At 42.7% G+C, this 24,931-nt stretch overlaps 2 protein-coding genes across 2 annotated transcripts in view; both read right to left on the minus strand.

Annotated features, from left to right (window-relative positions):
• LOC117501478 (regulating synaptic membrane exocytosis protein 2-like) overlaps positions 1 to 20,265 on the minus strand; it is a 49,241-nt gene extending 28,976 nt beyond the window's left edge. The window contains exons 1-13 of the mRNA XM_034160375.1: positions 20,256 to 20,265; positions 19,936 to 20,176; positions 17,915 to 18,062; positions 15,054 to 15,126; positions 11,452 to 11,609; positions 11,219 to 11,335; positions 10,977 to 11,076; positions 10,759 to 10,882; positions 4,847 to 4,893; positions 4,636 to 4,724; positions 4,507 to 4,542; positions 2,497 to 2,627; positions 342 to 513 (exon numbers count right to left, since the gene is read on the minus strand). Of these exons, the coding sequence (XP_034016266.1) occupies positions 342 to 513; positions 2,497 to 2,627; positions 4,507 to 4,542; positions 4,636 to 4,724; positions 4,847 to 4,893; positions 10,759 to 10,882; positions 10,977 to 11,076; positions 11,219 to 11,335; positions 11,452 to 11,609; positions 15,054 to 15,126; positions 17,915 to 18,062; positions 19,936 to 20,176; positions 20,256 to 20,265 (1,446 nt within the window). The remainder of the gene's footprint in view (positions 1 to 341; positions 514 to 2,496; positions 2,628 to 4,506; positions 4,543 to 4,635; positions 4,725 to 4,846; positions 4,894 to 10,758; positions 10,883 to 10,976; positions 11,077 to 11,218; positions 11,336 to 11,451; positions 11,610 to 15,053; positions 15,127 to 17,914; positions 18,063 to 19,935; positions 20,177 to 20,255) is intronic.
• A 583-nt stretch (positions 20,266 to 20,848) lies between these two features.
• LOC117501388 (zinc finger protein 287-like) overlaps positions 20,849 to 24,931 on the minus strand; it is a 39,614-nt gene continuing 35,531 nt past the window's right edge. The window contains exon 5 of the mRNA XM_034160254.1: positions 20,849 to 20,995. Coding sequence (XP_034016145.1) covers positions 20,968 to 20,995 — 28 coding nt within the window. The 3' untranslated portion in view covers positions 20,849 to 20,967. The remainder of the gene's footprint in view (positions 20,996 to 24,931) is intronic.

Here is a 24,931-nt window from a genome sequence, read left to right on the forward strand (position 1 = left end):
CCTCTCTCTCTCTCTCTCTCTCTCTCACACACACACACACACACACACACACACACACACCACACACACACACACACACACACACACACACACACACACACACCACACACACACACACACACACGGTGCGATTCAGCTGGAACAGGGATAACAAAGGACCGAACACAGAACCCTGGGGTACCCCATATTTTACTGCAGAGGCTTCAGATTCTTGTCATATGTACTGAATTTTGGTTAGAACTAGTTTTGTTTAACTTTCTCTTTAAAAAATTGACTTTACTTCTGTGTGTTTTCTAAATACTCTTTGTTTGTGAATTTTTTCTGATGAAGTATGTAACAACCTCGCCAAGGAACTGGCTGTCCTCTTCCTGTACTCGAGCCTGGTCCCACACTGTGATCTCCAACATTCGCTCTCTGATCTCTTGTTGGTGGACTGCAGAGTACATAAAGGTTTGGTTCCAACGCGGCTCCAACGACTTCTTCACTGTCTTTGTTCGCCGCTTGCTATTATCACTGTGAGAGCAGAATTAATCCATGTTCAGAGGTAGGTAGACAATCACATATCAAGGACCGGGCACATAAAAAGCAATGGCGGGCACAGTTCCGCTAATCTGCTAACTATCAAAGCTAATGCTTTCATTATCAGATTAACTTTTCGGATAACTTTGAAAACCATCATCGGACCAATTATCTTCCGATAAGTTTTGGTCCAATAATTTTTAGACCGCTAACATATTTTTGGAGGCGTGGTGAACAAAGCTTTACAGTTACAAACATTTATTAAGTTTAAAATCAGTCGAGTACCTACCTGTTAAATGTTTTGTAGTAGATGTGCAGTTCTATCCTCTCCAAACAGAGGAGAGCTGGTTCCTCAAGAAACCACTCTATCCTCTGCAGGCAAAAGAGAACTGGTCACAGAAAAGAAAAAGATCGCATTTCTTTTGACCTCCATACTGATACCCTGGCCATATCACCCAAGTCATCCAGAGGCATACAGTTTTAACTTGTGGTTAAAATTTTAACCAAACTAATTTCAGACAAGTTATTTAAATTAACGTCACGTCTGAAGTTTTATAAAGTGAAAATATCAGATATATGTTTTAGTTTTAAAGTAATGCACTAATTTTGAAGGTTTTAGTGTGGACATGCTGTGTCCAGGTGCATTATGAGTAATCTTAGTACATTCACGACAGAAATGCATTTGAGATGCTCTGATCACGCTTCACACGGAAAACAGCATTAAACCCTTTGTATATTGTGCCTAAAACTCTCGTGAATATATTCTCTGGGTTTACAGACGTTGTTATTGTTTTTTATGTAAAAATGCCAGAAGCCCAGGTTGCTTCTCTATTATTTTCCATTGGAATCATTGCAATTGATTCCTGTTTCCCCTTTGAGTCCTGCTTATGTCAAACACTGTCTGTCATCTTTGTTCCAGATTAATATATATAAGATGTCTGAAATTCAGTTTGCGTTTATTAAATTCCACGGATAGCAGCAGACACAGATTATCTGGAATTTTGTTTTGGCAATTTTTCACGGTCTCTACTGCCATCTACTGACCAGTAGTGTTCATGGCAGTATGAGCATCTGGACGCCAGTAGATGGCAGTGTTCTATTTATTTTGACCCCACTTAGACGGTTGTCAAATAACAACTTGACTTTTTGGTTTTTTGCAAATGGTGTTTTTTACAAAGAAAAAAGGCATATTTACAAAAGCACATTTATATGTAAACACCAACACACACACCTCACATTAACATGTTGGTTTTTATACAGAATGAATGAGTCAACCAATCAATGTTAGCAGAGGCACAGTTTACCCATAATCCCTTTGGCATCTGTCTGTGTTTGTTACAAAACATCAGAATTAGTGCATTATTTAAAATTAAAAGATATATGTTATATTTTAACTTTGTACAAATGACATAATTCATTAATGGAGTTATTCTATTGGTATTAATTTTATTTATAAATCAAAACCATAAGTCAGCACTGCTTTATTTTCCAAGACCTCTGCCTCACAGCGACACTGCTATAGAGTAGAGAATTGAGCTTCACTACTGCAAGTTATGTAGTAAACTGGAGCTTCCAGCAGTGGGCAGTGCACTCAAACACAGAAGTGCTGACTCATTGTTTGGGTCTGTGGTCACCTTTGATACTACCAGAAGCGATCGTGGTGTTAAAACTCAAAATCAGCTTGTTAGTAGTTGCAAGTGTATTGGAGACAATACTGGAAGTTATTGGTTAGCTGTAGCGTCCAATAAAGTTTTGGGTGGTTTATTGGTTTAGCTTTATGAAAGATAACTTTTCAGTTAGCTGATTATCTGTTATCGAAGCTAACCTTTTGGTTAGCTGTGCCCACCACTGATAAAAAGACATCATGAAGACACCTGAACCCACAAATAGTCAAATTGCAACATTGGGTCAAAAGGACGCCCTCTATTTCAGAAAATTCTGGTTTCTGATTGGTTCTTCATCCTGTATTCTTCTTACCTCCTGTCTGGCAGAAAGCAGATTTTGACATATGGATTCCGCGGGCGTCCGTCCTCATGGACAGGAAGGTCTTTGGCTCCAAGAATGGTGACAATCAGCTGGTGACTGACTTTATCATACCATAGTTTCATCTGCAGAAGAAAACATCCCAAAGGCAGTACTGTAGAAAACAGAGAACCTTTAGAAGAAAACAACACTATCAGCACCATATTGACGTGTGACAGAACTTTAATAAACCCGTCAGCACACGTGCAGTTCCCCCAGGAATCATCAAATGCTACAGCACCAACTAGACCACATAAAAGCTAAATGACTGCATTATTTGCACTTTGAGTCCCTTTATTCAGAGACCAGCATCAACTGAGAACATGGTGCCATTTTGGGGCCAACTGTGCTGAACTACTGAATCAACCTTTATTTTTTCAACATTTTTTTAATCAGTTAACCACATACAGCAACACATCCAGGTACAGGCACTATCAAAACAACAACAATACAGAAATAGTTAATCTATCAAACTTACATAAATTTACTCTGTCATGTAACTCTGTCATGACGCCGACGTGTGTGACAGGTTTAAAGTTCTCCGTCGCTGGATTATGCTTTAGTCTGGATGAATTTGACCATCAACAAGCTTTTCTTTCTACAATCATCACCTCCAATTCAAAGGTAAGCTGTACAATTGCCTCTTTTTCTGACTCCATGTTGTAAATTTGCTGACTTTTCTGATCGATTTGTAATCAGCGTGTGCACTGCAAAAGCTATTAAAATATGAGAGGAAAGAGTGAAAGCAGAAAAGTGTCAAATCACAGCCTTTTGTGGTGTCTGATTTACAGGTGCATGTCAGGATGCAGGTCCGAGTCTGAGCATGGTTTGAAATATAAACGGTCGGGCTTTCAATCAGGGAAATGACTCCGGCCCCACTTTCCTCAAATCGACGAGTGTCAGAGCGCTGAACTTTAATTTACTACCTCTGTTACTGTGCACATCCAGACTGATCTGTCTGGTTACATGCAAGGGGTTTTAATGGAAATACATTGCAATCAGATGGGACATTTTATCCGGAATCCGTTAAACAAATTCCATTATATACACAGTGTTTATTACGTGGAAAACTATACAAAAACATCTGGTTCATACGATGACAGTTTGGGCGAGTTTTACTGTACATGGGACTGAGCACTAAATTTACCTCTCAAAACTTTGATGATGAAGTCGCTTCCATCCCACATGGCTGACTTTATTTTCCCAAATTTTTCTTCTGTTCAGATCTGAAGGGAATCTGTACATTTTGAAGCCCTTGTTGTGTCTATTTATGCATCCAAATACACAACAACCTGGGATTTTCAGCAAATAAATACATAAAATAGCTGGATTTAGATGCAGACAGATTAACAGCGAACACGATTTTGGTCCCAAGATGGCACCAGGAGTCACGTGATTTTTTTTTTTTTTCGGCTCCTCATGTCACTACTTTCTGAATAAAGGGACTCTAGTAGGACTTTCTCCCACCTGATACAAGCACTCAAAGCACTTTACAATGATGCCTCACATTCACCCGTTCACACAAAGTTCAGCATGCTGTCATGTAAGTGCACAACGACAGCAAATTGGGGATTAAGGCCATTGCTCAAGGGCACCTTCATGGGTTTTCTTCATGATGGGGAATGAATCCAATAATCTTCTGCTCACAAGACCACTTACCTAACATCCAGGCCACAACCTCCCTAAAACTAACACCTCAAAGTAACCATGAACAAGAGCGGAGTACAGGAATTCAGCTGCAAGGACACGGGTTTTGAAATGAAAAACAAAAACTGGTCTTTTGCAGAAACAGAAACAATTGGGAGCTGAAGTTGGAACTTAGATAACATCATGAGCTTATTATTGCAGCAAAATGAAAATCTAGTTTTATTATATTCCTTTGGCATCATGATAGTTTCATGATAAAATATTGAAAATGTGGCTGTTTAACCCAGTTCTACTGCTGGAGAGATCCAAAGGTCTCACCTGAATCCTGGGAACCAAAGGACGCCTGCTTACAGCCTGAAACACACATCACCATGGAAACTGTTTAACTGACAGCTGAGAGGCTGTGACATATACTATGTCAGTGCAGTGCATGCTGGGTAAACTTACAGAGACCTGCCCTGACACAACGCCATGAATCATGGGAGAAGCAACAGAGAAGGACGGGCCAAAGTTCTGAGAGTCGAAGAAACTGGAATCTGAGCGGGATACAAAGATACAGGTGTCTCTCTATCTCTCTGTCTCTCTGTCTGTCTCTCTTGCTCACACATACACACACATGTACATTATGGCGATGAGTCAGTGTGTGTAACAAACTCACTGGACTCCAGCTGGACATGAGAACCGACTGGGGCTTTGCAAGCATCTCTGAGGAAGAAAAGTCCAAAAAGCCTCCATCAGATGCAGTCCGCCACAGGAACTGATTCACACAACTGTCCCTCAACTCCCCTAAAACTTTTTTTCAGTGGACATCATTCATTCAGAGCCAGATTAGGTCCTAATCTGGCTCTGAATCTGGCTCTGAAACAGTGTTTTTATGAACATAAAGTTATGGTCAATAGTGGTCAAGCCTCAAACTTCCAGGCGGTTCCATTTTTACAGCACTTCTGTCAGGTTAACTACAAACACACAGATTGGGCCTGAATTCCAGATCTCTCATTTATCAAACAGTGCAGAGAAAAAGTCCTCTCTGCCGTCGTACAAACAAAATTTAGTTTGCTTGTAAGAACAAAAAAACAAACAAAAAATACATATTTATCAAACAGGAGCGCATCGATTGTACGCACATTGGTAAATATCAGTTGTTGATCAATCCCATGTTTTAAAGCACACACTCATGCACGGTGATGATCATTTGCATTCAGTAACACCCTTAATTAACCATACATGGCAAAAAAAAAAACCCAAAAACAAAACTGCCTGCTGCTTTGTTCCTCCCTGGAATAATCATAAGGAGAGCAAAGAAAACCAACTTTTGTGAGATGAAGATCGAGGTGCTCATGTGAGCACAGACAAAAAAGAAATGTTTTGAAACTGCATGTTCATGCCGATCCTTCACTCATGATGCCGTGTTTCTTAATTTGGGCATCGCAGTCACTTATGGACCTAATTTTAACAAGTTTAAATTAGCTTTCAGGCTTCCTGCCTGTTTGTTTGGACAGTTTTTCTGCTTGGTTCCATCCAGCCAGCTGTAAACAGGTACCGACCTTGGCTGGGGACCTTTCCAGGGATGGAGAGCAGAGTAATCTACGAGGTCTGTTAGAAAAGTATCGGACCTTTTTATTTTTTTCAAAAACTATATGGATTTGAATCACGTGCGATTACATCAGACAAGCTTGAACCCTCGTGGGCATGCAAGAGTTTTTTCACGCCTGTCGGTTACGTCATTCGCCTGTGGGCAGGCTTTGAGTGAGGAGTGGTCCACCCCTCCCGTCGGAATCTCTTGTCTGAGAACTTCCTGAGAGACTGGCGCTTTGCTTGATCAAAATTTTTTCAAAAACTGTGAGGCAGATCGAAGTGGACACCATTCGAGAAATTCAGCTGGTTTTCTGTGAAAATTTTAACGGCTGATGAGAGATTATGGACTGTTTGCTGTCGCTTTAAAGGACTTCCCACGGAGCGGGACGTCGCGACGCGCCCTGAGCCGCCGCTGTCTGCCTGTTTCGAGCTGAAAGCTTCCAAATTTAAGCCTCTGTTGACCCAGGACGTCGTGAGAGAACAGAGAACTTTCAGAAGAGGTCCAGATCAGCAGTTTATCCGGACATTCCACTGTTAAAGGAGATTTTGTAATGAAAGAAAGTGCGGACGGGTCCGTGCGTCGGCAGGTAGCCGGCGCCGCCACAGGAAAAACACCTCCGTTGGAAGCCTTAAGGACAAGTTGGAACATGTCCAGCTGTTAAACAATTTCTCAGATACTCACTCAACTGAAAGCCATCAAAAGCCGCCTGGTTTTTACAAATGGTTATCAACACGGAGGTGTTTTTCCTGTGCCACTGCACCGCGCCGGCTGCGTCCTGATGCGTTGACCCGTCCGCACGTCTTTCATTAATAAAATCTCCTTTAACAGTGGAATGTCCGGATAAACTGCTGATCCCGACCTCTTCTGAAAGTTCTCTGTTCTATCACGACATCCTGGGTCAACAGAGGCTTAAATTTGGAAGCTTTCAGCTCGAAACACGCAGACAGCGACGGCTCAGGGCGCGTCGCGACGTCCCGTTTCGTGGGCAGTCCTTAAAGCGACAGCAACAGTCCATAATCTCTCATCAGCCATTAAAATTTTCACAGAAAACCAGCTGAATTTCTCAAATGGTGTCCACTTCGATCTGCCTCACAGGTTCTGAAAAAATTTTTGATCAAGCAAAGCGCCAGTCTCTCAGGAAGAAGTCAGACAAAGGAATTCCGACGGGAGGGATGGACCACTCCTCACTCAAAGCCTGCCCACAGGTGAATGACGTAACCGACAGGCGTGACAAAACTCACGCATGCGCACAAGGGTTCAAGGTTGTCTGATGTAATCGCACATGACTCAAATCCATATAGTTTTTGAAAAAATAAAAAGGTACGCTAGTTTTATCACAGATAAATATATAATATATAATATAATATATACTAACAGACAACCGTATCTGTACAGAGTGAGTGTATGGTTGTGTATATGTCCCTCTCCTGCTCAAAGGTCACCTTGGATTTGAGCCAGATTTGGCACACATATACTCAGTGGTGGGCACAGTTCCACTAATCTGCTAACCGCTAATGATCGAAGCTAACGATTTTTTTACCTGATTAGCTTTTCAGCTAACTTCAAAAGCCATAAGTGGGCCAATTAGCTTCCGATAAATTTAGTTCTGATAACTTTTAGACCGCTAAGTTTTTTTTTTAACAGAGTTAGTAATGGTGAAAACATTTATAAACCCTGTTGGCTCCTGTCTGCTAAGTATTTTGCAGCAGTGAGGTAGCTAAGAGGAGCTGAGCTGAACTCTACCCCAGAAGGGGCCTGGCTGCCAAGCTGCTAAAGAAAAAACAAAACAAAAGTTATTATTACCCTTTACAGCATTCAGCAGTCCAGCCGTTGAGCCTGAAGTCCTCAAAAGGAAAGCAGGTTTGACTTATGGTTTGATTTATAAACCAAATTAAACCAGATAGTTTAATGGCATTAATCTCAAGCCTAACATTGTAAAAAGTGAAAATATACACATATCTTTTAATTTTAAAAAATAATGTACTAATTCTGAAGTTTGAACATATTAACACAAGCACAGATGCCAAACCGTGCTCATTCTCCTCTGACATCAACAAGGCACTTACATCCATACAACTGGAGCTCATGATATCTTCTTTTTTCTGGACCATTCTCTGTAAACCCTAGAGATGGATCAGCAGTTTCTGAAATACTTAGACCCAGCCCCTTTGTCACCAACAACCATGCCACGTTCAAAGTCATTTGAAACCTCTTTCTTCCACATTCTGGTGCTCAGTTTGAACTTCAGCAAGTCCTCTTCGACACGTCCAGATGCATAAATGCACAGAGATGCTGCCACTGATTGGGTGATTAGCCATTTGCGTTAACAAGTAACTGAACAGGCGTACCTAATAAAATGGCTGGTGAGTGTAGTGTGATATATTGGGGAGTGACATAGGCTATTGAACATTTCAGTAGTAGTAGTGGTGGTAGTAGTACTAGTAGTAGTAGTTAAGGAGAGAGACACTTTTTTGCTGTAGAAACTGAGCAAACCTGGCAACATACAGTCCATCCAGAAAAGTATTCACTGCAATTCACTTTTTCCACATTTGTTATGATACAGCCTTATCAAAAATGGATGAAATTCTTTTTTTTTTCCACAAAATTCTACACAACAATACCACCATAATGACAATGCCATGAAGCTCAAAATTGAGCTCAGGTGCATCGTGTTTCCACTAATCGTCCTTGAGATGTTTCTGAAGCTTAATCAACCTGGGGTAATTCATTTGTTAAGATGTGATTTGGAAAGACACACACCTGTTTGCATATAAGGTCCCACAGTTGACAGTGCATGTCAGAGCACAAACAAAGCATGAAGTCAAAGGAATTGTCTGTAGACCTCCAAGACGGGATTGTCTTGAGGCACAATATGGTGGAGGGTACAGAAACATTTCTGCTGCTTTGAAGGTCCCAATATTCACAGTGGGCCTCTATCATCCATAAATGGAAGAAGTTTCAGAGCTCCAGCATTCCTCTGTGAAGAGAGGAGAACCTTCCAGAAGGACACCACCTCTGCAGCAATCCACCAATCAGGCCTGTATGGTAGTGACCAGACGGAAGCCACTCCATAGTAAAACGCAGAATGGCAACCCGCCTGGGAGTTCGCTAAAAGGCACCTGAAGGACTCTCAGACCATGAGAAACAAAATTCTCTGGTCTGATGAGACAAGATTGAACTCTTTAGCATCAATGCCAGGCGTCATGTTTGGAGAAAACCAGGCACCATCTCTATAGTGAAGCCTGGTTGTGGCAGCATCATGCTGTGACGATGTTTTTCAGTAGCAGTCTAGTCAGGATTGAGGGAAAAATGAATGCAGCAATGTATAGGATAGAGTCATCCTGGTTGAAAAACCTGCTCCAGCAACTCTTGACCTCAGACTGGGTGACGATTCATCTTTCAGCAGGACAGTGACTCTAAGCACACAGCCAAGATATCAAAGGAGTGGCTTCAGGACAACTCTGTGAATGTCCTTGAGTGGCACAGCCAGAGTCCAGACCTGAATCTGATTGAACATTCTGGAAATACCTGAAAATGGCTGTTCACTGATGCGCCCCATGCAACCTGATAGAGGTGCTGCAAAGAGGAATGGGCAAAATTGTCCAAAGATAGGGGCGCCAAATTTGTGGCATCATATTGAAGAAGTCTTGAGGCTGTAATTGCTGCCAAAGGTGCATCAACAAAATATTGAGCAAAGGGTGTGAATACTTATGTACACGTGATGTCTTTGTTTTTTTATTTTTAATACATTAGCAAAAATGTGGTGTCAAAATCCATAGAACACTGCCATCTGCTGGATGGGAGTGTGAAAAGCATCCAACTGTCACACGGCCGCTAATCATTGCGCTGAATCACACTTAAATAGAATTTTCAGTTTTGCAAAGGCCTTTTTTAAAATAAAATAATTAAATAAATAAAAAGACATTTATAATACACATTTATTTGTAAAAACCAACACATATGATACAGTAACGTGTGTTTTTTTAAATTTTTTTTTACTTATAAATAAACCAATCAACCAGTGATGAGGAGGCTCATTTTCCCATAATGCCTTTTGGCATCTGTGAGTTTTAATGCTCAAACCTTCAGAATTAGCGCATTACTTTAAAGCTCAAAGATATTTGTGATATTTTCACTTTGTAAAAATGACAGAGTTGACATTAATATTAATATCAATAAACTGTCTGGAATTACGAGTTTGGCTCGTAGTTTGGTTTTTCAATCAAACCATAAGTCTTTGTTTTTGTAGCAGTCTGGCTTCTTCTGCTGGGTTGAGGCTGAGCTCAGCTCCTCACAGGTGTCTGACTGCTGCAAAACATGTAACAGACAGGAACTAACATGTATTTTAGGGTAATTTTAGGGTTTACAAATGTTTCTGGCCTTTCGGCTTTACTAACTATGCCAGCAAAAAACGTTAGTGGACTAAAAGTTAGCGAAACTAAATTTAGCAGAAGCTAATTGGTCCGCTGATGGTTTTGAAGTTAGCTGAAACGCTAATAAGTTAACAAAAAAGTTAGCTTCGCTAATTAGCAGTTAGCGGATTATCTGAACTGTGCCCACGACTGGCGAAGATGAAGTTTTCATTTCAGTCCCTGAATCAAATGCGCCCTGGGGCGGGTAATCAGCTACTAACTCTATATTTGTTATAATCCAGGCGATTACATTTTCCTTTCCAGAGTGAGATGTAAAGTCCTTCTTTCCAGTTTGTGAGAATGATGCCTGTCTCCTGGATAGAAGCACAAACTATCTGCAACACCAGGAGGACAACATCTCCACTGGTCTGGAGGACGTCAGCTCTGGTACCACAGATCTCTGCATTTTAACACGTCCTCAGCTGTAGGTTACTGGATGTTATTACAAATCTTCTAAGACTGTATCGCTAGATGCTTTGGATTTTGATTGTCCTCCAGCCTGAACTATGGTTTAAAAAACATAAAATGAGCACCCCCACCCTTAACAGATGTCAATTGTAAAGTCTGTGACCTTTGACCTACTTGATCTGTCTGGACACAACCAGCTCCACCTGTGGCTCCAATTTAGAATCCAAAATGATGTTTTGAACTTCATCAAAAGTGGCTCCTTGAAGAACTCGACCGTTCCACTCCAGAACCTGATCCCCTGGATGAAGTACAAACGGAGGTGGTTCTGAAACTGCTAGCCTAGCTTAGCATAAAGGCCAGGATCAGATTTCAATCCAGTCTGGGGTGCTGACCTGGTTTTAGGTGTCCCACAGTGTCAGCCAGACTTCCTCTCTTTACTTTGGTGATGAACGCACACAAACGACCCGACTCCGTCATTTTACCGCCCACCACCTGAAATCAAAGTTTTAAATCATCAAAATAAAATCTTCAATGAATTTTAGTCAGACTGTAAAATTGATTTGGTTAAGGAAAAAAGAAAAGAAAAGAAAAAACATTCATGGGTAAAATAAAATAAGAAAAACCCAGTAATTACCTTGAGTCCCAGCAGAGCCCCTGTATCCGCAGGAACCGTTCCATCCTTCATCCTCTTGTTCAGAACAATCCGACCAATCAGATGCTCCCCGTTCTTTGATGGCTGCCATGTGACCGGCTGAAAGTGATAAACATCAATAAACAAAACAAAAACCAGCAATAGCAAACTGACTAAGATGATCAATCTACCAATCAGTCAAGGCCACACCCCTCAGACACTAATACTTGTCCTACCATTGACATGGACACAGGGTCGACGCGGCAGGAACCTTGACTCCGCCATGGGCCTTCCATGTCTCCTAGCAACCAAGTGATGGACAGGACGAAAGACAGAAGGTAAGGTGACAGATACCACGATGAAAAATCCCCACACAATATATTTGTCAATTTATCTCATTCTTAATTAAAATAATCTTGATTTGCTTAACTAACACACATTTCCAGCGAGCCAGTGAAAAGACTGTTTAGGCCTGTTGTGTGTATTTATTTTCCCTCTGCTTTGTCTGCAGGTGTAATCAGATTAAATCAGATTTTGAAGTCACATAGGAGCATATGTTGATATATCAGACATTCAGCGCAACATAAAATGAAATAATTATATATTTACAACTATTAAACAATGTTTATTCTTCAATAAAGTTACTTTAGTTCAGTTCAATTTATTTTGTTACCCATACAATACACAAAATAAAATACTAAAGGGAATTAAACTATAACAAATACCAGAAAGGAAAGTAGTGAAATATTGATATTATTCTACGCTACAGTGAGGGTGTGCTAATGATGTCAGCATGGTAACTCAAGGTGTTGGTGGAAGTTGGCGCTGCCCTGTCCCACTGCTCACACCTTCACGATTCAAAAGACCACGAACAATCCTTCAGGTTGTGTTGCCATCGAGACAGTTGTGTGGTGACAAACAGCAGTTAATATCATTTAACTTGATTTCAAGTTGTCCAGTTAAAGTCTTCATCTCATTCATTTGATCACGGCGGTAACTTCCCCTTTCTGAGTTAATCCTGTGCGACACACAAGCAGAGTCCAGGCGCTCTCCTTGACTTTAAGCTGCCTCAGATCATGGTTTCGTTGCTCAAGACTCCAGGATCCTCCAGACTGACACTTTTCAAGAGATCGTTCTCGTCTCCAGCACCAACACTGATCCAGAGAGGAGGAGCTAATGAACCGCTGAACCAATCAGGGACCATAATCTCTGACAAGGTGGATTTTGAATCAGAGAGGTGAAAGGATCAGATTAAGTCGTTACCGTGACAACTGATTTTCAACCTCTGATCTACAATGACAACCACTGTAAAGCAGCATCTAGTGGTTTTAAGAAGTACTGCAACTGAGCAGGAAAGAAAGAAAGAAAGAAAGAAAGAAAGAAAGAAAGAAAGAAAGAGATCAGAGATTTAACTCACTGGGTGGCGGTAGCCTTTGACATATTTTTGCATGCATATCTTTACCGTTGACCTTGCTGCCGTCTTGTAACATCTGCAAGTGACCTGTGCATCAGTAAGTTAAATGTGTCTACTTCCACGACAACATTGATTGTACTGACATGTTGTACAGACTAGGCTTTGGTTCTCTTCATTTGGACATTTTGTTCATTCGCTGTTTTGCAGTTATGAATCTTGAGTTGTCTCATAGTACGGGACTTATGTGAGGAGTCGGTTTCAGCAGAGTTCTGGTTTAGGGCACAATGTACACACACCTCGTGAAGTATAGAGAACAAGACAACATTGGGGCACAGCAGAAGTTCATCACAGGTGCTACACCTCTTCTAGATAGATAACCCTCTCAACGTGGGAGAACGTGTCATCATAATCGCTCATGAACTCGCGGAATCAACGCCATTCACATCCTCACTAGCCAATGTTTACATGGTTTCAAAGCGCCGGTGTTGCCGACCAAACAGCCCCTCCTAAAAATCGGTCCCCCTGCCTTCACTGCGCATGTGTCATTTTGGCGCGTCAGCGGCAATTCACTGATTATCATCTCATCTCTGCTTAAAACTGCACTCCAGTCATTATCTATCTCAGTGACGGATATCTGAAGCTTTTGTACAACAATCATTTCCACATAAATTCAGCATTATTTAATAATAAAAGATGGGAGAGCGATCAGAGCGCCACAGCAGCACATCTGACTCTTGCGTGCTGCTGCTGCGCCTGCATAATTTTGTAACATAAGTAACGATTCACTGATTATCGCCTCGTTTCTGCTTAAAACTGACTTTAGAATGATTTAAGAGGTTTTACTTTGTCATCTTATGGTTAAAAATCACATTATTCCCTTTGATCGCTTTGGGTGAAGTGAGTCAGACTCAGTCAGTCTCAGACGCATGCGTAGTGAAGGCACAGTGAAGGCAGGGTGGACCAGTTTTTAGAGGGGACCGTTCAGACGTTGATACCGGAACTCGGTATGGATGGGAAACACAGAGGGATTATGGGAAATGTTAAAACAGTGAATGAAGTGTGTGTTCTTTGTTTGTATTGTGGCATCGATGCCCCCAAACCTTATTCTATCATCAACGTCATCGAAACATTGCCTCATAAAAAGAAACGGTCATGGTGGACACGATGTGAACCTTGGCTGACTGACCAGCATATTTAGATCTTCCTTAACATCCACTTTGTTCAGCGCTTGTAACGTACTCAAAGGCTTTTAGGCAGTCCACAATATAACTGATGATGATGATGAAGAAGGTGAGGTAAACTGGGAAGGTGGTTGTACTGGGGATTTAATTAACATGCTGATATTACATTCACGCTTTAATTTCTGTGTGCTGTATTTGTCTTTCTTGCAGTTTCCTCCCGGAGGCTTGTTAAAGGGATTTTCTGTCTTCTTTGTTCGCTTCAGTTGAATTTATTTTATTTGTATTTATTTATTTGAACGTGGAAGCGAAGATTTTCTTCTCAGTGGTGGCGAAGAGAGTGACCAGCTATCTCCTAGAAAACAACTACATTGACACCAGCTGTCAAAAGGCAGGCATTCCAGAATTCCCAGGCTGTGTGGAGCACTCAACCATGATTTGGAACCAGATTCAGTCAGCCAAGCGTGAGAAGTCAGACCTGCATGTTGTCTGGCTGGATCTGGAAAATGCCTATCGTTCGGTCCCTCACCAGCTCATCACTTTTGCCTTGGAGTTCTTCTACATCCCAACCTGCATCCAGAAGCTGGTATCCAACTACTTTAACAGTTTGCAAGTTTGCTATGCCACACAGGATGCTACCACCAACTGGCAACAGCTTGAGCAATGGGCTGCTCAATCTCTCCCATCATCTTCACGGCAGCCTTTGAGGTGATTCTGATTGGCAGTAGGCAAATGGGGCGAGGGATAAGAACGTGGTCAGGACAACAGCTACCAGCCCTGCGGAGTTACATGGACGACGTAACAAGCCTACTGCAAACAGCGCCATGTACTGCCAGACTCTTAAGGAGGTTTGAAGAACTCCTCAGATGGGCGAGAATGAGGATCAAGCCATCAAAGTCCCGCAGTCTGTCGATCCGGAAGGGAGCCAGGCATGACCTCATCTCTGTCACAGTAGATGGAGGAAAGATTCCATTGTTGGCTGATCAACCAGTCCGAAGCCTGGGAAGGCTGTATACGGCGGAGCTGTCTGATACTCATATGCCTGCCACCATCATGCAGCAACTTACGGATGGGCTGGAGAGGATTGACAAGTGCCACCTCCCAGGGAAGCTTAAAGTCTGGTGCTATCAGTTCACCCTTTATCAGCGCCTGATGGGGCACCTGAAGCTGTGTGAAATCACCTCATCCACAGTAATGAAGATGGATGCTAAAGCCAATAGCTTCATACGCAAGTGGCTTGGACTACCTTGAAGCCTCTCCAACACTGGCCTGTTTGGGAAGACCATGATGCAGCTGCCACTGAAGTCTATTAACCTAGGCTACAGACAAGAGAAGGCCAGGCTCATGCTAGAGATAAGAGACTCAACTGACCCGTTTGTAAGAAACACCAAGGCACCAGTGCGAACAGGACGCAAGTGGAAGGCAGAGGAGGCTGTTGACCATGCCATCAGCAGGCTCGAGCACAAAGAAGTGGTGGGCAGGATACAGTCAGGGAGAGCATGCTTGGGGTGGGGAACAGCCCCCAAGTTTTGGTCCAACGCTACAAGAAAGGAGAGGAAAGAGTTGGTGATTGAGGAGGTGGTCAGGCACGAGGAGGAGCAATACAAGATCAAGGCGCTCAGCCAGCCACAGCAAGGGCAATGGACAACTTGGGAAGGAGTTGTCAGCAGGACTTGTGGAAGATGCCTCAAGCAAGGCTTAGTTTCCTCATTCGGGCCACGTATGACACCCTCCCCAGCCCAAGCAATGTGAGCCAGTGGTACGGCTCAGAGGAAAGCTGCCAGCTCTGCAATGCACCAAACCCAAGCCTACATAGGTGTCCATGTCCAGCTCCGGTTGGCTTCAGGTTATGACCTCCAGTCATTGGTGCAACAGGCATGGCAACCCGAGGGTGGTATGGCACCCTGGGGTGCAGGGCCGGGATCCATCACTGGTTGTTGTCAGTGCCTCGGACAGAGAGAAACAGAGCAAAATCAGTCCCAAAGTGATTCTCCAACCTATCGAGTACTATATGATGATCCACCGTATCAAACGCAGCACTAAGATCTAACAGTAACAGAACCGTGGTGGTGTCTGAATCCATTGCAAGCAGGAAATCATTTACCACTTTAGTGAGAGCTGTCTCTGTGGAACAGTGTGTTCTGAATGCAGACTGCAGTGGCTCAAAGAAATTGTTCTTAGTGAGGTGGACCATTAATGACTAATTATTATTAATTTTCAAGGATTTTAGAACAAAATGATAAGTTTGATATCAGCCTATAATTTGTCAGATGATCGAGGTCAAGGTACGATTTTTTTAAATTATTTGTTCAATCACTGCGGCTTTAAAGCATATAGGAATAGATCTGAGGTTACTTCAAGGTTATAACTTTGAGTACAGTAGGCCCAAGCATAGGCCACAGGTCCTTAAACAGTTTTGTTGGTATAGGGTCGAAAAGACATGCTGTGCATTTAGCAGAAGTTGCAAGTTTCGTCAATGCACAGTGTGAGATAATATCAAATTCAGTAAATCTAGGTGAGGTGTCAGCGATGGCACTCACATCAGTAACAGGATGCAGTGGTGGAACCAAGGCATGCTGGAATATATTAGACCTAATGTCATCTATTTTCTTTTCAAAGTAATCTAAGAAATCTTGAGCAGTAAATGGAGAGTGACTCTACAGATGGTTGTCCTTGAATAAGTGTTGCCACTGTGTCGAACAACAATTTTGAATTATACTTGTTTTGTTGAGCAACTAATAGTAAGTAGGCCCATTTTTGTAGCCAATAGTGCATGCATAGAGTCATGCAAGGTGGCAACACTTCTCATGTTAAGCTGCACAATTTCGCTCTAGACCTCTAGATTTACGCTTGAGGCCACGGTAATATGATCACTGAACCAAGTAGAGTATGGTTTTTTGTTGAACCTCCTAGAACTTATTCATGTCTCTGAAGTGATGCTACCGTGTATTAGTCATCTTAAAGCCACGCCCCTTCATGGCTCCAACTTCCCCCTTGTTCAGATGCTCTTTCACGGTTGAGTAGGTTTGGAGTGAGCAACTTGCACAAGAATTTTGTTGCACGCGGGATCGGTGCCATTGGATCTTCTGGCATTCTAAACCAGAATGAAGACAGATACTTTTCTGTCTACTGGCCAGAAGCCTAGCTGGTCTTCAGATGGACTGCAGAGTTTGTGTGTTTGACAAACAACTTGCTTGGTATTTGCTTTCAAGGTTGATGTGTGTCATACTAACATATTTATGCTAGCGTGAATTATTACCCAGGAATCACCTTGTCAACTACAAGATAACAAGATACTTACTCATCCCCATGGAAAGATTTTGTAGCTCATACATGTAAGTCTATAAGGACAGTAAAAGTTACTGATAATAGGTTCAAACAGGGTTAAGAACAACAAATCAATCAATGACTGAAAGAAGAGAATCATAATTAAAAAGTGCCACAGATTATTGCAGAGCCTAGTGTAGTGTGGTCAGAGAGAGGGGGTGATAAAAAAATAAAGAAAAATACTTCTCCATCAGCACTCACAGAGTAAACATTGCAGCTGTAGTGCTCTTGCTCAGCACGGAACAGAATTCACCTCTTTTCTAAGCCAAGCTTCCACTACTTTTCCACATAACTTCTTGCTGTGGCTGATCAACTTTGGACGTTTTACCCTTGTTCTTTAGACCTGATTCAACACACTGCTTCTCACTTACCAAGATTTTATGAAACAATCTGGTTAGAACCTGCACTGCCATCTCTCCTAAACATTTCCATGCCTCCACTGGAATGTCATTTGGACCATTTTGAACATGGGTAGTCCCAACTGAGGGAATGATCACCGAAGCAACAGTGACCTGATTGCAAATTAATTAAATCATAGAGTCAGTGAATATAAAATCAGGTTTTGGCTCAGAGAGGCTACATTACTTCAGCTAAGCCCTGCTAAGTACCAAACAACTTTACTTTAGGCCATGAGATATCCAGTGCAGAATTGTATTTTCATGGTTTCTTGTTAGGATGTGTAAATATACAGCATAGTACAAATTCTCACCGAGGCCAAGTCTCAACATGGGCTGAGGTGATTAGTGTGAATAGTAACATGTTTGAGCCGAGAACAAAAACTGAGCTCCTGAGGTAGCCTAACCCCGCCCACAACTCACAGCAGGAGCACTCAGGTGGGGTCGTTAGGTCCTCTTCTGAGCTGCTGAAGCTACCAATAACATGCAGCTTTCCAAACGCCAATGCTGTGCTGTCACCCGGCAGGCTTCCTCTTGAAGGCAGGGCTTAGACCCAGGTGCTGCTGGGATACCAGGCTGCAGTGAGGAGAGGCAGGACTCACTGAACTAGCTCCGTGGTTCACTGAGTATGACCTTTGATCTCCAGATCCAGTCAGTGCTAGAGGCTGTTGCTGTTGAAGAGCTGCAAGAAGAAGAAACTTCAACTCGGACTGTGCCTTTAAGCAAGGCACCAATTACAGATCAGGGTTCTGAAGCTGCACAAAATCTCAGCTGTCGTGTTGGTGTCATGGTCAGAGTCCCAAATCCCCATGCCCGCTCTGACAGCCATTTTAGACAAGTCACAAAATAGTCTAAAGTATTTCAATTCCACATAAAATACTCACACTCACTCACTCTTCAACGCTTACTCCAATTAAGGGCCATGGGGGGCTGGAGCCTATCCCAGCAGTCATAGGTGTGAGGCGGGGTGCACCCTGGACAGGACGCCAGTCTGTCGCAGGGCCACACATAGACAAACGAACACATTCACACCCGCACAATTTAAAGTCCGTATGGACTGCATGTCTTTTGATGTGGGAGGAAAGCCAGAGGCACCCAGAGGGAACCCACGCAAACCACAGGGAGAAACATGCAAACTCCACACAGAAAGGCAGAAAGGCCACAAGTGGGAATCGTTTCACCCTGGCCAAGGTCACGCCTTTGTTTCACTTGGCCAAGGTCAGGACTGCATTTCACCTGGAAGACATGGCTGCGTTTCACCTGTCTAGGTCACACCTTCGTTTCACTTGCATGTCACCTGGCAAAGGGACACGTCTTCATTTCACCTGGCTGCAGCAAATAGATTGTTATTTTGGAGGTGGGGATGGACTGGATGTCTGCTTGGGTGGTTGCCCTCCAGGACCCAGCACTCAGACCTGACCTGACTGTGGGCATATCATAGTGTTCACTTAGAGGAGGTGATGGTCTAGTGGTTAATTGTTGGGCTTGAGACCAGAGGATCCTTGGTTCAAATCCCAGCCTGACCACAAAATCACTAAGGGCCCTTGGGCAAGGTCCTTAATCCCCTTGTAGTGTGTAGTGAGCGCCTTCTATGGCAGCACCCTGACATCAGGGTGAATGTGAGGCATTAGTAAATTGCTTTGAGCGTCTGATACAGATGGAAAAGCGCTATATAAATGCAGTCCATTTACCATTTCACTTTAATAATAATAGAGGCTATCCCAGCGGTCAGTGGGTGAGAGGCGAGGTTCATCCTGGACAGGCTGCCAGTCCACCACATAAAGACAGACACACATTTGCATTCTCAATCTCACCTATGGTCAATTAGTCACCCATCTGAACGCAGCTTTTACTCTAACAGATCCTACTTTCAGATGCAGAAAGGTCTGTACATTATTCAAGACTAAATACAGTACACAGTAAAACTCATATAATGGATTCAGGTGGACCAGCGAATTTTGTTCATTATCATCTAAATCTGTTATACATATAACAGACAAAATCTGTTATATGTATGTAGTGGATTAGTTACAGTCAGGAGGCGGCAAGCAATCTACGGGGAATCCCCAGGAACAATTAGGCTTACATATTTCCTTGATTAAACACCTGACTTTGAATAGGGATCTGCCTCATTTAATAAGCAGGTCAAATTTTGTCTGACAAAATAAACACCTGCCTTAATAAGCGCCGGGCATTATGCAAATTAAAAAGATGACATTTGATCGACTCACTCATTTTTCTAAGTCCGCTGTGGAGTGGTACCTTAAAACCTGATTCATGTTTCTACAACTCTAGGCAAGTTTGACTGTATAGACATTATTAAAATCAAATCTCCTGTTTCACTGAAAAATACTGTCTAGGCTTTTTGTTTTTTTAAGTTTTGGGCCAAATGGTACGACCCTAAACCTGTGAGGTAAGAACTTAATGCAGCACATTGATGCTTGTATCCTACCATCCTCTGGTTTCAGATGATGTGGTTTGGCTGTTGCTATGGAGACATCACCGTAGTGGCGCTGGACCCGGCCGACCTGAGCCAACATTCTCATTGCCTCCTGATTCAGCTGAAATTTGACTGCATAGCATGCCACTTTCAGGTTACTACAGCAGCAGGCCTGTAACTGACGCTGCAGCAGGTCCAGAGGAGGCCCTGCACGGGAGAAGCACAAACATCAGACGGTCTGCTGCTCTTCAGGAGTTCCTGCTGAGCCAAACTCACTTGGTAGTACCCACGACCATACTGATTGGTTGGCTCTGGCTCTGAAAATCCTCTTCTGCTGTGTAACTGTGGCAGTTGTGAGTGGCGGTCCAGGCCAAGGTCAGAACAGGTCAAAATGCCCCACCCACCATCAGAGAGCACCGTCCCCAGGGGCTTCTGTCAAACAACATGTGACCATCTCCCTCCAACAGTGATCACTCAAAGCTCGATATCGACGCGAGTGTCAGATTAACACACACACAGGGTATAATAGGATCATCACTGGAGCTGCATCAGCTCCTTATAAAGCTCCTCCCCCTTTTCATCTTTTATTACTCTATGTCTACATAAGGTACTACAAATATTGCTGTAGGACCTTCAAATTAGTCTTTTACACCAACCATTGCACAAAAAATCATTACAAAAATAAAAACCTTAAACAAATTAACAGTAAACACCCATAAAATATACATTAATTCATCATTTTCTATACCAGTTTGTACCAGTTAAAGGACGTCGCATGTTATTTATGGTGTTCAACAACACAACATCACAATCAGTGGTCATTGAAGTACTTTATTGGGAATTAAACCTGCTTGGCAAGTCAGCAGGTACATTTCCAGAAAACATTTTACTCAGCAGAGTAAGAAACAGCACAATGGCGAACCGACAGCGTGAAACCAATGTTGCAACATCAGATCATGAAACTACTGACCAGTCATACGAAAGTGACGGCTCAGCATTCATTCAGATGATTGGAACTGTGAGCAGCTTGGAAAAAGTCAGTAATCTGTTCTTTTCAGGAGCCTCAGGACTTTCTACCAGCTCATGGATGTGTGCAAGTGCAATTTTGATTGCTCATTGTGCATGGAGAGCAGCTGCTCTGTTACCACAACTGCACTGAAATGAACAGTTATCACTTTAAAAACAAGTCATTGTGACATGACATCATACTGGAGTAAATCGATCCCATGACCTTCTTGGTGTGCGGTAACAATACTAACCACTAAGCCTGTAATTGCGGGACCTTTTCTCGTAATTACAAGATATGTATGCGCTTCAATAATTTTTGAATGACAAATCAGAAAAAAATAATCCTCTCTGGCATTTCCCTGAAAAAGTGCTGCAGTGACATCATAGCACCTCTGAAAAGTTCAGGGATATTCAACATAAAAGTGCTCAGAGTGGGCATTCAAAAAAAAAGTTCTGCTCTGAATAGAAGCTGGATGCTGCAGTTTTTGTCAAAGTGGCCATATGGGCTTCGCTCTCATTTAGAGCAATTGAAAGGAAAAAAAAAAAAGATGCTGGCACATGAAGGAGAAAAATTAACAATGCTACTACATAGACCAGAGCCTATAAAGACAAGAAGGAGTTGAAAATTGGTCAATAAACCAGACTGGAATTACAGACACCAGATCAGTGGTCAGGAATCAGACATCATCCTGATGAACATTAGGTTTTAACTTTCAAGCAGATTTAAAAACTAGTAGTCGTCCAGAAGTGAAATTGCTGTGCCACACAGCAACATCGGTTTGTTTTTATACATCAAGTGAGATGCAAAAAATAAAAAATAAGTTAACATGCCTTTGTGCATTTTCCCTCACAGTAATTGGAATATAACTTGTTTTTTTTGGGCCAAAATCATACAGCTTATTAGGTTTGTGTAATAAGAAGGACCGACCATCATATACAGAAGGAATGTCTGAAATGTTTAAGAAAATACACTAAACAAAAATATAAATGCAACACTTTTGGTTTTGCTCCCATTTTGTATGAGATGAACTCAAAGATCTAAAACTTTTTCCACATACACAATATCACCATTTCCCTCAAATATTGTTCACAAACCAGTCGAAATCTGTGATAGTGAGCACTTCTCCTTTGCTGAGATAATCCATCCCACCTCACAGGTGTGCCATATCAAGATGCTGATTAGACACCATGATTAGTGCACAGGTGTGCCTTAAGACTGCCCACAATAAAAGACCACTCTGAAAGGTGCAGTTTGTTTTATTGGGGGGGATACCAGTCCAGTATCTGGTGTGACCACCATTTGCCTCATGCTGTGCAACACATCTCCTTCGCATAGAGTTGATCAGGTTGTCAATTGTGGCCTGTGGAATGTTGGTCCACTCCTCTTCAATGGCTGTGCGAAGTTGCTGGATATTGGCAGGAACTGGTACACGCTGTCGTATACGCCGGTCCAGAGCATCCCAAACCTGCTCAATGGGTGACATGTCCGGTGAGTATGCCGGCCATGCAAGAACTGGGACATTTTCAGCTTCCAAGAATTGTGTACAGATCCTTGCAACATGGGGCCGTGCATTATCCTGCTGCAACATGAGGTGATGTTCTTGGATGTATGGCACAACAATGGGCCTCAGGATCTCATCACGGTATCTCTGTGCATTCAAAATGCCATCAATAAAATGCACCTGTGTTCTTCATCCATAACAGACACCTGCCCATACCATAACCCCACCGCCACCATGGGCCACTCGATCCACAACACTGACATCAGAAAACCGCTCACCCACGACGCCACACATGCTGTCTGCCATCTGCCCTGGACAGTGTGAACCGGGATTCATCCGTGAAGGAACCTCTCCAACATGCCAAACGCCAGCAAATGTTAGCTTTTTGCCCACTCAAGTCGGTTACGACGACGAACTGGAGTCAGGTCAAGACCCCGATGAGGACGACAAGCATGCAGATGAGCTTCCCTGAGACGGTTTCTGACAGTTTGTGCAGAAATTCTTTGGTTATGCAAACCGATTGTTTCAGCAGCTGTCCGAGTGGCTGGTCTCAGACAATCTTGGAGGTGAAACATGCTGGATGTGGAGGTCCTGGGCTGGTGTGGTTACACGTGGTCTGTGGTTGTGAGGCTGGTTGGATGTACTGCCAAACTCTCTGAAACGCCTTTGGAGACGGCTTATGGTAGAGAAATGAACATTCAATACACGAGCAACAGCTCTGGTTGACATTCCTGCTGTCAGCATGCCAATTGCACGCTCCTCAAATCTTGCGACATCTGTGGCATTGTGCTGTGTGATAAAACTGCACCTTTCAGAGTGGCCCTTTTATTGTGGGCAGTCTAAGGCACACCTGTGCACTAATCATGGTGTCTAATCAGCATCTTGATATGGCACACCTGTGAGGTGGGATGGATTATCTCAGCAAAGGAGAAGTGCTCACTATCACAGATTTAGACTGGTTTGTGAACAATATTTGAGGGAAATGGTGATATTGTGTATGTGGAAAAAGTTTTAGATCTTTGAGTTCATCTCATACAAAATGGGAGCAAAACCAAAAGTGTTGCATTTATATTTTTGTTGAGTGTATTAATGAAAGCTGCCACTTTGACATCAGTATAACTTTATATGATTTGAGGCAACTCCATCTCACGTAAACGTCTACCTGATGCTTTTGAGTTTCCTGTGGATCTGAAATGTCACAAGAAGTCTTTTTTTCTAATGTGTGTCTGCATTGCTCCCATGTATCAAACTGTTGTTATATTTAGCAACAGGCTAAAACCTCATTAAGCTTCAAGAGGATTACAGCCGATTACAGCAGGAGGGGGTGGGACTTTCCAAATTAATTACAAATTTCTAATTAATGCAAGCTGACACCATCCCACAATGATCCATTTTCACACAGGTTTAGATGTGAAAATGATCAAACTGACTCCGCCCCCAAAGAGACACCTCAACGCTAAGTTGAGGTGTCTGTGTGTATATATAGACACACAATCCCACTTTCACCAGAGTGCACTGTCACCATAACAACAGCACTCTTACTGCGCAGTCACAGCAGTTACTTTAATAGTCATGGTTAACATTTTGTAAATAGAATGTGCGTCTATAAATGAGGTCAGGTGCAGTATCAAGGCATTCATGTTGTCTTGCATCTAAAATCTCATCTCAAATCTAGTCCAGTTAGTTTCTTGTATTGAAAGCGCACAACAGTCAAAGCCTCATGTGGTGCATACAGTACACTCTGCATATAGATACACAAGAGTGCATCACAGGCTTTTAACACTGAATTGAAAAGAAAAACAATAAAAGCAACAACTAATGAAACAAGTTAATGATTAGTCTAAGATTTTTTTATGTGGATGAACAAGGAGGGGAACAGTCATCATAGGCAAACTGGAATGGGGTCAGCAAGCATAGACACATACACCACACTACAGAACCATCCTGGGTTCTGAGGACAACCACCTGGAGAGACAACAGGTCCATCCAGATCTCTTCAAAGTAACCATTTATCTGCTAGTGCCTGGTGAAGCGTTGGTGTCCTTAACCTTCTCTAGCCGCTGGGGTTGTCAACCCTGAGGCACCTGCATGCTGGATCATGACCAGAGAAACAGAGCACATGGACAAAATGTCATAACAGATGTTCCCTCCCAAAGCAACCGTAACCCCAAGTAACCACTCGTGTTATTCCAGCGATACCCAAGGATCCTCTAAACAGACATGGTGCCAAACACATCTAGTCTTCAAATTAGGTCATTGGTTAGAGTCAAAGGTACCGGTTTCAATAACCCAACCCAATACCCAGTCCATGTAAGCATTAAGAAGTGTAGGAGCCAGAACACACCCCTGACGAAATCCAGTATTCACTGGGAAAAAGACAGATTCTGTGAGAGAGCGTCAGTTTCAACATTTTGGCCTTTTGGCCTGTTTCTCTGTGCATGATTCATCACGT

Source organism: Thalassophryne amazonica, chromosome 20 (assembly GCF_902500255.1).
Source record: "Thalassophryne amazonica chromosome 20, fThaAma1.1, whole genome shotgun sequence".
Classification (NCBI taxonomy): Eukaryota; Metazoa; Chordata; class Actinopteri; order Batrachoidiformes; family Batrachoididae; genus Thalassophryne; species Thalassophryne amazonica.